The 12,912-nt window shown below is 46.7% G+C and overlaps 1 protein-coding gene across 1 annotated transcript; it reads left to right on the top strand.

Moving 5' to 3' along the window:
* The first annotated feature begins 1,582 nt into the window (after positions 1–1,582).
* On the top strand, positions 1,583–6,981 carry LOC308533672 (fatty acid-binding protein, adipocyte). Its single transcript, XM_081111757.1, has 4 exons — positions 1,583–1,838; positions 5,033–5,205; positions 5,796–5,897; positions 6,303–6,981. The coding sequence occupies exons 1-4, from the start codon at positions 1,766–1,768 to the stop codon at positions 6,351–6,353; spliced, it is 399 nt and encodes a 132-aa protein (XP_080967883.1). The 5' UTR covers positions 1,583–1,765; the 3' UTR covers positions 6,354–6,981.
* Positions 6,982–12,912: the final 5,931 nt, after the last annotated feature.

The raw sequence follows: 12,912 nt of genomic DNA, 5'->3' as shown, positions 1-12,912 counted from the left end.
GACATGGAGGAACCCTACATGCATATTAGTAAGTGAAAGAAGCCAATTTGAAAAGACTGCACACAGTATGATTCCAACTCTATGACATTCTGGAAAAGGTACACCTACGGAGACATAAAGATAGCAACGGTGGTGGGGTGAGTGCTGAGAGGCAGAGCACAGAGGGTGTTTAGGGCAGTGACACGACTCTGTATGACACTACAGTGGTGACATTTGTCCAAGCCCATGAGATGTACACCAAAAGTGGACCCGAGGGTGAACTCTGGGCGTTGTGTGATTACAATGTATCAATGTAGGCTCATCCTTGGTAAAAAAAAAAAAAAAAAAGAAAGAAAGAAAGAGTGCTATTCTGAGTGATGCTGATGATGGGGGAGGGTGTACACGGGAGTGTAGGGATGGTAGGTATATGGGAAATCTCTGTACCTTCCTCTCAATTTTATTGTAAACCTCAGACATCTCTAAAAATAGTTTTAAAAGCAAAACAACACAAAAACAAAACAAAGCAATTATTAATTTAGAGCATCACACAGTTATCTCTGTATTCAGATTGGTTATTTGCATTTACTTGTTCCATGGGAACAGAGGGATTGATCATAGTAAGCCAGTCCCTGGAGTGTACATCACTCACAGTCTTTGAATCTATGCAGCTCTCCACAGCGGGCGGACATGATCTCTGTACTGCCTACAAATGCAACCATCAAACATTACTCTTGTGCTCTCCGCCCCAAACATTGTGGGGAAGCCCTCGGGGTGCTGACATGGGTCCGGGGACCGTGCGAAGGGCTGCCATGGTTCTGGGGAGGCGGGCAGACTCCAGAAGAGCTACCGCCCAGGTGATTCTCTGTTAAAAGAAGGAACGGAGATTTTGATGGTTTCTGACCAGACCACTCTGATCATTTTTAAGGGACACTTTTTAGATCTGGATAAATTTAGAGTTTATAATGTAATTTAGGAAATGAATAAATTTTCTCAGTGTGATGAGTATGTTTTGGATGGGGGCCTATTTTTTAAGGAGTGTGTAAAAATTAATCAAATATATATGGGATAAAAGAGGGAGGCTAATTTATTAGGGGATAAAGGAGGGAGGCTAAATTACTATTTATCAGTTAATCCTACAGTCTAGATTCCCAGTGGATTAATTGAAGTTACTTTTTCCTTTTTTATTCATGCAAAACGTTTTAAATGAGAAACCTGGGGAACTTTAAAGTGCCATTACTTACTTTGCTTTAATTGCAGCCGATTCCTGAGAGCACTGTTCCAAAGAGTCTTTCTGATGACTTAAAAATCCCCAAGGTAATTTTTATGTTCCTCAATTCAAAATAGCCACTTAATTGTAATTTTAATAGAAACTCCAGAAAAAGGGGTCAGAGTTCATCCTGAGATAATTACCTGGCTGTGCTCTCCACTGGGATAAATGTGTCTGAAAATAATAGGGGGAAACACAATGCATCAAGGATTAAAACCTTCTAAACAGGCGTGTTTAACAGATTCCATGAGCAGTTAAAAATAATCTGTACTCTCAGCCAGCGACCGTTTGCCAGGGAGAACCAAAGTTGAGAAATTTCTGTGAGAAGCATGACTCAGAGGGAAAATGTAGAGTCCGGCAGAGAAGGAAATGGTCTGACATCATTCCCAATTGGTCCTTCCTCCGATCACGTGTTCCGGGCATCTTTAAAAGGACGTTCCGGGACTCAGACAGACACAGCACCGTCCCGAGGGCAGCAGCTTCTTCCCACCTGGCAGATAGTCCCGGACAGCTCGCAAAATGTGTGACGCCTTTGTAGGTACCTGGAAAATGGTCTCCAGTGAGAACTTCGATGATTACATGAAAGAAGTGGGTAAGCAAGACGTGGGGGGTGGGCTGGATGCATACCCTGTTCTCTGGGCAATAGTGGCTATGGCTGTTCCACTCTGGAAGCACTGGCCAGATATGGAATGCTGCTTTTGCATTGAGGCTGCAGAAATAGCAAGTGAGACCATTTGTTTGTAGAGACATTGTAGACCAAAGTCACAATGACAGGTGAACCAAGATGAAAAAGGGTCTAAAAGGAATTTTTATGGGCTACAGAACTGAAAAGACTTCATTTGATTGCTCACCTGGGTATCTTTGGCTTACTTGGCTCTTTGCCTGCTTTTCTTTCATTCCTTCTTGCATAGAGAAAGGAGCAATAGCCCGGCTGGGGTGGCTCAATGGTTGATCATCTGCCCATGCACCAGGGGGTTGCCGGTTTGATTCCCAGTCAGGGCACATGCCTGGTTTTGGGCTTGATCCCCAATGTGGGGTGTGCAGGAGGCAGCCAATCAATGATTCCCTCTCATCATTGATGTTTCTAACTCTCTCTCCCACTCCCTTCCTCTCTCTGAAATCAATAAAAACATTAAAAAGGAGCAATAACTTAGAAATACAAGCATATTTATTTCCTAGCATGCAATAATGTCCTTTGACAGTGTATTTCTCATCTTCCTGTAATTTTTAAAGTAGACTTATGTTAGCCAATTACTTTATTGTCTTAATGTCAATCCATTAAAATGTGTGGGGTTTTTGTGGGGGGCAAACTCTTTTTTCTTTTTTCTTGAATCTATTGAGGTGACATTGGTTAATAAAATTATATAGGTTTCAGGTGTACAATTCTATACACCTCATCTGTATATTGTCTTGTGTGTTCACCACCCCGAGTCAAGTCTCCTTCCATCATTATTTATTCCCCCTTTACCCTCTCCTACCTGCCTCCACCCCCCTTTCCCTCCAGTAGTCCCCATACTGTGTCTGTGAGGCTGTGGATTTTTGTTTGTTTGTTTTGCTTAATCCCTTCACCTTTTCCACCCAGCCCCCAGCCCCTTTCCCCTAAAAGTCTTAATTTTAGAGAGTGTGTTCCTTAAAGGACTTAAAAATTTCTGCGACTAGCAAGCCCATGGGATGCCATAGAATTATTGCATCATTTAAAAGGAGACTGTTACACACATAATATCCCTCCTCCCCGATAATGAAGGCTCCTGGGTCTTCAGATTCCGTTAGCGTTGTCAGCGTGCCACGAGAGGGTCCCCAGGCAATGAGGGAGCAGAGCAGGGTTGTAGAGACACAGGGCTCAGTCCCCAGTAGGGGGTGTGCAGGAGGCAGCCGATCAACGCCTCTCTCACCCTGAGAGCCCCCCACCCACTGCCCAGCATGACCAAATCCTACCCAGGGATGAATCGGGAAGGACTTGCACACAGTGTCTTTATTAGGGGTTAGAATTTATTCCCTAAATCTCAGATTTAACCTCCCCCAAGGCACACAGCATTTTTTTTGCTTGTCTATAACCACTATTTTCCTTGTTTATAGTGAGAGATGGAAATCAGGGACTTCAGCATGAGTGAGACCTAACTTTCCAGAATATCAATTAATTTTGATTCCATAAACTAATAGGTGCTGATGTGGAAATGCCAGGATTTGAGGCTACTTAGCTATTGATTTTTAGAAACATTTCACACTTTTACTGTTTACATTTAAATCGATAAAATTCTGATGATAAGACAATCAGATGCCTTCTTACATTAGCTGCTCTGGCTGACGGCCAGTAAGCAGGTGTCGCCTTCGCTGGTCAACAGGGAGGAAGCAGCGAGTGGAGAAGACGCTAGCCGAGGCCGGCCTCTCGGAACCACGGTGGACTGAGCCGCTGCTGTGCTGACTCCCTCCCTGTATGTGACGTTCTGTTTTGTAACAGAGCCGGGACTTGAAGAAGCAGCCTAGCGGGTCCCGCCTGCGGCCACGTCTCAGGCAGGGACTAGATCAGAGCCTCAGCCCCCGCTGTTTCGTTCGATATTTCTCTCCCTGGTCCCCATTTCTAACCTTTGGCGTCTGTAAGTGACCTCTAGTCACAGCAGGAGCTGCGATCTCTGTACACGGGTTTTAGGGAACCCAACACACACGGGGAGACCGTTACTGCTGTGTCTGCTCGGCAGTAAATTGTCATACCATTCCCTTAGCAAGAAAAGTAGATTCCTCTTAAGAAAAAAGAGAAATTTGTAACGTAGGTGATTGGCAAGCAAAGCATTGATTACTAAACCTACTGAAACAGTGGCTTCTTGAATGTTGAGGTTTTACAGTCTCTGCAATGCCCTCTTTAACCCTGCCTGCATGGGTGGGGCCACCTCGCCGCTCTGACATGACACGAACGGAGGGAATGGTTTGCCTTTGGGGGATCCATCCGATCTCCTCTCCTGGTGGAGTGAGGTGAGAGCCTGGGCAGCAAATGCTACGAGATGTTATCTGTGGGCACCCAAGGGGATAGCACTTTTTTTAAAAAAATATATATTTTATTGATTTTTTACAGAGAGGAAGGGAGAGGGATAGAGAGTTAGAAACATCGATGAGAGAGAAATATCGATCAGCTGCCTCCTGCACACCTCCTACTGGGGATGTGCCCGCAACCAAGGTACATGCCCTTGACCAGAATCGAACCCGGGACCCTTCAGTCCGCAGGCTGATGCTCTATCCACTGAGCCAAACAGGTTACGGCAGGGATGGCACTTTTTAACTGAGTAGCTCTCTAATGGCCCCAGTCTCCTGGTGAGGATTCTGTCTTTGACTGCACAGGAGATCGTTTTTATTTAAGCAAACCAGGCCGCAGTGCCCAGTGTTTCTTGAACTGAGTGAACGCCAGAGGCTGGCTGAGGGCTGAGGCGGCCATTACCGTGAGAGCAGTGACTGAAAGACACACACATTCCCGAAGGCGCATCCTGGTTGACAAGGGACAGCGGTCTCCCGGGGGCTGCATCTGAACGCAGAGGGAGATTGAAAGGACAAACCCACAGCCAGCTGTGCTTCATGCGTTTCTGTAAAGATTAGCTGTGCTTCATGCGTTTCTGTAAAGATTCGCCTCTTTACGTCTCTGCGGCAGCTGCTTGAACGAGGCGGCCCAGAAACTCGCCGTTTCCCTTCATGCACACGTGCCCCCTACACTCATGTGTGTGCACAGCCCCGTACCACACCGCAGCTCTTTCTTAAAGATGCGGGAGGACGCTGTAAGCCGCTTCTCCTCTCCCCCCGCAGGAGTGGGCTTCGCCACCAGGAAGGTGGCCGGCATGGCCAAGCCCAACATGACCATCAGCGTCAATGGGGATGTGATCACCATTAAGTCAGAAAGTACCTTTAAAAACACGGAGATCTCCTTCAAACTGGGCCAGGAATTTGACGAGGTCACTGCAGACGACAGAAAAGTCAAGGTGAGGAGTGAGGGTTTGGGGCGGAGGGAAAGCCTGGTTTCCAAGACCAGGTACTGCCCCCAGCAGCCGAGTGGCCGCCCTGAGAGGGAAGACCGTCCCCCACAGGCCGGAGGTCCCTGACCCCCACCCTCTGAACTTTGTTGCCTTCGATATTTAATTGGTGACTTCTACTCCTTCTTATAAAGTTGTCCTTATTATTTTAAGAAACGATGAACATAATTGTCCTTATTATTTTAAGAAACAATTAACATAATTTTTGTCATATATGTAGTATTTGAAGTGGGTTAAGTAACATAATGTTAGGGAAGTTTACAAAGAGTGTGCAAATTTTTAAAAATTACTGATGGTACTACCATCTCAACGTAGATTTATGATCTATACTCTTTCACAGCATTTTTGAATGCATGTTTGTATGACGTTCTGATCATAGCGTATGTTTTTGTTTTGACTTTCATTTAATTTCTCGTGGCAATATGTTCTCATCACGTAGAATTTCGAATGACCCAAGGACGCCCCCCACAGGGCGGCGCAGGTGTTATGTGATTTCCCTGCGCCACGTAAACTCGCACCTGCTTTCTCTCGCACCGCAGAGCACCATCACCTTGGACGGAGGCGCCCTCGTGCAGGTGCAGAAATGGGATGGAAAGTCAACCACCATCAAGAGGAAGCGAGTGGATGACAAACTCGTGGTGGTGAGTATGTTCTCGCCGCCCGATCCTCCTGCGGGGCCATCTCTGACCACCATTCTGCCCAAACACATGGCTAACGCCGCTGCCGCTGTGGCACAAGCAGCGATTCCGTTGGGATTATGGGGCTCATCCTGTTGCCTTTGTGCCTGCGGCTCAGCCTGGGCATGCTCCCCGCCGGGCAGCACTGCCTGACCTGGGCACGCCCCACACTGCAGCACGCACTCTGCTTGTACCCTCACCCCCATCTAGATTGTGAGGCTCCTTAAGGGGGAAACGTCCATCTTCCTGGTCTTCATGGCTCCCTGATTTATCACATCAGGTATATATAGGAACAAATGTCTGTCCTAAGCCTGAAGGAGACAATAAGCGAAGGGACGAGATTGACCAAGAATGTTTTTGTGTGTCTAGGAGTGTGTCATGAAAGGCGTCACTTCCACCAGAGTTTACGAGCGAGCGTGAGCCGAGGGACAGTGACCTGGACGGACGTTTGCGTCGAACTCTGTGACATTCTGCTGGAAATAGAGTCCAAACGTATATTGTTGTTGTCCACTAATTAGCAAGCAACTAACTTCCCCCAATCAGAATTTACTCAGTGTGGTTGCATTGGTTAAATAAAACATTTTAGAGTTAGAAGGTGATGTCGTGATTCCTTCATTGTGCCAGAGAATTCTTCTAACTCAGAGCAAGAAATAGAAAATCGTACCATTGCTTTGTTTCTGGTGTGGGCAATATGGTTTTTCACAATAATCCAAGGTAAGACATATAATATTCATGAATTTTCCATGTCTTGGTAGAAATTGATAAACATGCTATTATGAAATGTGAGGTTCTCCTTTAGTATGTCTTCAGTCAAGTAACTCTCGCAGAGACCGAAGGCAGTTTAGAAAGTGCAGTAGCTGCCCCTTCTCCACGGGATAGGTTCCAAGACCCTCCCCCCCCCCCCCGTGGCTGCCTGAAACCACAGAGTACCAAGCCCCACAAATGCTGTGATTTATCTATACACCTGTAACTATGGTAAAGTTTAATTTATAAGTCAGGCACAGTAAGATACTAACACAAGTAATAATAAATATGGTAGAACAATTATAATAATATACTTACTAAGTTTTGTGACTGTGGCATCACTATGTAAATAAGTCTTACTTGAACGCAAGCACCACCATACTGGGATCCTTGATCTGACATCCAGGATGCTACCAAGTGACTAGCGGGTGGGGAGATGCTGGACAAAGGGTTGCGTCACATCCCAGGTGGGACAGAGAAAGACAGGGTGAGTGTCACTGCGCTCCTCAGAACGGTGTGCAGCTTAGCATTGATGAGTTGCTTATTTCTGGAATTTGCCATTTATGCTCTCCTACCTCGGTTGGCCTTGGATAACTGAAACCGGAAAGTGGAACCGTGGTTCGTGAGGATGACATGCACCCCTAGGGGATTTTGTGGGTTCAGTTCCAGACCACCTTCAAGACAAAGCGAGTCACATGGAATTTTGGGTTTCCCAGGGCAAGCAAAAGTTATGTTTCCACTATGAAGTGTGCAATGGCATTATGTCTAAAGCAATGCACATACCTTAACTAAAAAGTTCTTTAGTGCTAAAAAATGCTGACCATGATCTGGGCCTTCAGCAAGTCGTCATCTTATTGCTGGTGCAGGGTCTTGTCCTAGTAACATCAGAGATCGCTGATCACAGGTCTTAAGAAATCCTATATAATAAAAGCCTAATATGCAAATCAGCTGAAGGGCAGAATGACTGGTCACTATGACGTGCACTGACCACCAGGGGCAGATGCTCAACACAGGAGCTGCCCCCAGCCCACAGGCCCCAGGCCAGCCAAGATGGGTGCCAACGGGGACCCCCCAGTTGCCCCGCTGGTCATCCCACAGATCAGCCCTGATCACCAGGCAGGCCTAGGGACCCTACCTGTGTAAGAATTTTGTGTAAGAATTTTGTTCACCAGACCTCTAGTACAGCAGTTCTCAACCTGTGGGTTGCGGCCCCTTTGGGGGTCGAATGACCCTTTCACAGGGGTCGCCAAAGACCATCGGAAAACACATATATAATTACATATTGTTTTTGTGATTAATCACTATGCTTTAATTATGTTCAATTTGTAACAATGAAATTGGGGGTCACCACAACATGAGGAACTGTATTAAAGGGTCGCGGCATTAGGAAGGTTGAGAACCACTGCTCTAGAGAATAATAATAATGAAGTTTGAATAATAAAATAATAATAAAAGTTTGAAATATTGTGAGAATTGCCAAAGTGTGACCCAGAGACATGGCATGAGCAAATGCTGTTGGAAAAATGGTGTTGATAGATTTGGCCAACACAAGGTTACCACAAACTTTCCATTCATAAAAAAAACACAGTATCTGTGAAGTGCAACACAACCAGGGAAGTCTGGTTCATAGCCTGCTGGCTAGGGTGCGGTCGCTCACACTGCCTGTCCTGGAGCAAAGAAAGAGAGAAGTAGAGTCACAATGCAGGTCATGGGAAAAGGTTCTAGGCTACCATTTCTAACCTGAAAAGTTATTGGTAAACCAAGCTATCTCTGGGGTCTCTCAAGAATGAGTGTCTGGGTTGAGGCCGCAGACTCTGCGTGATCCTGAGACGCTGAGTGAGGCGGAGGGAGGCTGTGATGCCCTCTCCTGGCCAAGGACCGTAATGAAGGGCCCGACACACAGGCGGGCCCTTCACACAGGCAGGCCCCGCGAGAGCAAATAATCCCACAATATTCATTCTGGAAAGGAGGCGACAGCCTGTAATGAGTAATGATGCCAATGTCCTCACAGTGGTTTCCAGGCTCCTCACCTGTGGAACTTTTTATTCAAATAAAATATTAAATATATTCTGGAATTTTTTATTCAAAGAAAATCTGCATAGAATTCCAACATATAACACAGGCAAAAATGCTCATGAGGCTTTTCAGGCAGGGGTGTGTGAGCTACTTCTCTGCCCTGTGGGAGCTTCGAGGCACCTCTCCCGACCACTGGAGGACCATGCACGTAGAATGAAGTTTCCAAACCATATACTTACATTTCACAGTAAGCCAGCATCTGCTAAAATGCGTGCTGTAGTTGATAGAATCGTGTTTATGATACTTCCTTTAAAAACATGCTCATTATTTTCTGAACACCTATCTTATATAGAGCACCAGCATATGAGGAGGCCAGGAGATCAGTTGCTGATCAGAAGAATTTAGCTGACATGCAGCAGCAGTCCAAGGGTCTGTGGACAGATGAATGGATAAGCACAATATGGCCTATTCATTCAAGTCACTCACGCAGGCCCGGCGAGAGCAGTGCATTCAAACCTCATCCCTGGTCACTGTTGGGGAGAACCTCAGTGAAAAAGAAGTAAACGCTGCTGATGGTCTTTGTTCACTCACCAAGCACTTACTGAGCACCTGCAATATGCCAGGCACCGTCCTAGGGATGCAGAGGCGACTAAGAAATAGCTTCTTTGCTTGATGCACTCATAAAGTGGCTCAGGGGCCGCGGATGTTAACTCGTTGCAATACTATGCGAAAGGGTAGCTGTGTCACATAAAAGGGATCCGCCAGCTCTGAGCCAGTGTCGCAGGGACGCTGGCGTTGGGTCGGGAGAGACAGTGGTGCCGAGAGGCTGTGCGCACGGCCACTGCCCAGGCTGCACGTAACCGTTGCTTTGAGAGTCCAAATTCATGATTCCAGGGAAGCGATTTACAAAGGCATACCAATGACGAAGGCTTGAGGTGCAAGTCGCAAAAACTCCAACACAAAACTCGTGAAAGACTAATGGAACTTATTAGTCAGATGGCCAGAATTTCAGAAAGGCAGTGGCCCGCTCCTCCCGCTTTGCTCCCTGCCCTCCTGTCTCCCGTTACCTTGGAGTCGGTGACATAAGACCATCCCTCGGCCTCTCTCAGGGGGTAAGGTCATCCTCTAGAACAGGGGTGGGCAAACTTTTTGACTCGAGGGCCAGAATGGCTTCTTAAACTGGACCGGAGGGCCGGAACAAAAGCATGGATGGAGTGTTTGTGTGAACTCATATAAATTCAAAGTAAACATCATTACATAAAAGGGTACGGTCTTTTTGTTTTTTAGTTTTATTCATTTCAAGCGGGCCGGATCCGGCCCGCGGGCCGTAGTTTGCCCACGGCTGCTCTAGAAGCCAGAATCTGACTTTCCCATTGGTCTCATGGGCCTTACGAGTTCTACAGGGGGCCACCACATTGATTGCTGGATCCATCCATGGCAAGGGGATTGGAGAAAGGGTGGCTCCACTAACGGGAGACCTTGTCCCACTAGTGCACTGGCAAACAGGAGTGGCCATGTAGGTCTGCCGTCTTCCAGAGAGATGCGAGCACACCTTGACCGGTTAGGCAAGGTCTCCTCATTGGTCCTCACCTCTGAGGACCGTGTTAACTGGGAAGGCACTTAGTCTTGAGCCCGTGTCCTAGTTTCCTGAAATTGACGCTAGGGTTTTGCTTCCCATTTTGCTCTCCATATACTTCAGTAACTATTCCACTTATGAATACATTGCATTAAAAATTTCCTCTTTATATGTGTTCATCAAAAGACATTCTTTAGCCTACTTACATTATAAACTTGTGGTGCCAAAACACCAACCTTTAAAAAAATGTTTTTTTCCACAAAGACACGGTTTGAATAAATATTTCTTTGAAGAATATTTAACAAGGCTGATAACAGTATGCAAAAATAGAGATACACTCATAGATAGAGAGCAGGCTGACAACTGTTGATGGGGTGGGGCTGGGGGTGCCAGGTGGGAGAGCGGAGGGATTGAGGAAAAAAAAAGGAGAAAAACTCGTAGACAGGGAGGACAGTGTGGTGATTGCTGTGGGAGATGAGATGAGGGCAGGTGGAGGAGGGTAAGGGGAGATAAATGGTCATGGACTGAGACTTGACTTGGGTGGTGAACACACAATACAGTACAGAGATGATGCGTTATAGAATTGTGCCCCTGAAACCTGTATAATTGCATTAAACAGTGTCACCCCAATAAATTCAATAAAAGGAAAAAAATTTAAATAGTATGAATATTATTCTAGTTTTCCAGCCGTCTTCAAAACAACTGGTGCTTGGAGCTGAGATATAAATCTACAGCCTTGGAATATAGCCCTTATTTTATATATATTAGAGGCCCGGTGCACAAAAATTTGTGCACTCAGGGGGGTCCCTCAGCCGGGCCTATGCCCTCTTGCAGTCTGGGACTCAGAGGATGTCCACCTGCTGGCTTAGGCCCGCTCCCTGGGGGATCATGCCCAAGCTGGCAGTCAGACATCCCTCTGTCAGCCTGGCAGCCCTCGTGGGATGTCCACTTACCAGCAGGGAGCAGACCTAAACTGCAGTCGGATGTCCTTAGTGCTGCTGAGGAGGTGGGAGAGGCTCCCGCCACCACTGCTGTGCTGGCAGCCATCAGCCTGGCTTGTGGCTGAGCAGAGCTCCCCCTGTGGGAGCGCACTGACCACCAGGGGACAGCTCCTGCATTGAGCATCTGCCCCCTGGTGGTCAGTGTGTGTCATAGTGACCAGCCATTCCCAGTCATTCTGCTGTTAGGGTCAATTTGCATATTACCCTTTTATTATATAGGATAGAGGCCTGGTGCATGGGTAGGGGTCAGCTGGTTTTCCCTGAAGGGTGTCCCAGATCAGGGTGAGGGTTCTGCTGGGATGCCTGGCCAGCCTGGGTGAGGTGCGGAGGGCCGTTTTCAGGCTGGCCAAGCCCGCCGGTTACGGGAGCTCCCAGTGTCTCCTTTTTTTCTTATTCTGGGATTTATTTACCTTCTATAATTGAAACTTTGTAGCCTTGAGTGGAACTCAGAGCCGGCTGTGGCAGGCGGGAAGCTTGGCTTCCTCCATCGCCAGGGAAAACCCAAGCCTCCTGCTCTCTCCAGCTCCGTGGCCATGGCCGGCTGAAAGCAGGTATCTGGGGTTTATTTATCTTCTATAATTGAAACTTTATTGCCTTGAGTGGAGCTCAGAGCCAGCTGCAGCAGGGAGGAAGCTTGGCTTCCTCCATCACTGGGGCAAGCAAGCCTCCTACTTGCTCCAGCTCCGTGGCTGCTGGCCACCATCTTGGTTGGGTTAATTTGCATATAGTCGCTCTGATTGGCTGGTGGCCGTGGCTTAAGGCATAGCAAAGGTGTGGTCAATTCTTTTATTAGTGTAGATACCCACAAGGTCCACTTCCATTATTTGGGTTGCAGAAGATGCTTTCAGACACACTGCATAAAGATTTAAGTCACCAGCTCCTTTGTCTTCAGAATGCATGTATCCAAATACTGTATTTCTCTGGAAAACTTTCCCTCACAATTTCAAGTGGTATATTTTAACACCGAGCTTACTTTGTAAGCCTAAAATAATGAATTTTCCGAACATTAGCTCTACCTCCCTTTCTGAGCTTAAATCACAGAATACTAATCAATGATAATTGTTACTTTTCCTTCCAGTCCACAATTACTCTTGATGAAGAACAATGATAATATTAATAATAGCCCACACCTCACTCCAAGCAAGTGTAGATATTTCAGTTACATTAACTACTATCGGTTCATCAACCCTCAAAGGAGGGAGCGGCAGATATTATTTTAATGAAGAGAGTTCTCAGGCAGCGTGCAAACAAAAAACACCTCAGGTGCAGCCAAGCAAGGATGTCCTTGTATCAGGTGGGAAAACACCTCAGCCAGGTGTTCCTTAGACAGCGCCAGGAGATTCCTTTGGAGGTGACTAGGCATGCATTCAAAAGGCTGATCTCTATTGAAAATTGTTTCCAGTTCTCAAGCTATATCTATATATCGGGTGACCCTGGCGTATAAATCTCTTTGCTAGAAGCTACAATTATTGACCTAAATTCAACTCACATGTTAATTTTCTGCACCTTAATTTGGAGGTAGATAAAACGAGTCCTCGCCAGTGCCCAGACTCTCTGGTCTTCCTGCTGCCCATTGGCCACTTCAGAAGTCACATGACGAAGGTGCCTTGTAAGTGAAGATGTGGGGAGCACTGGATTGCCC

This window comes from Myotis nattereri (genome assembly GCF_964212035.1).
Source record: "Myotis nattereri genome assembly, chromosome: 17".
In the NCBI taxonomy this organism is placed as follows: domain Eukaryota; kingdom Metazoa; phylum Chordata; class Mammalia; order Chiroptera; family Vespertilionidae; genus Myotis; species Myotis nattereri.
The sequence above is the reverse complement of the archived record's forward strand: the minus strand, read 5'-3'. Positions and strand labels throughout refer to the sequence as shown.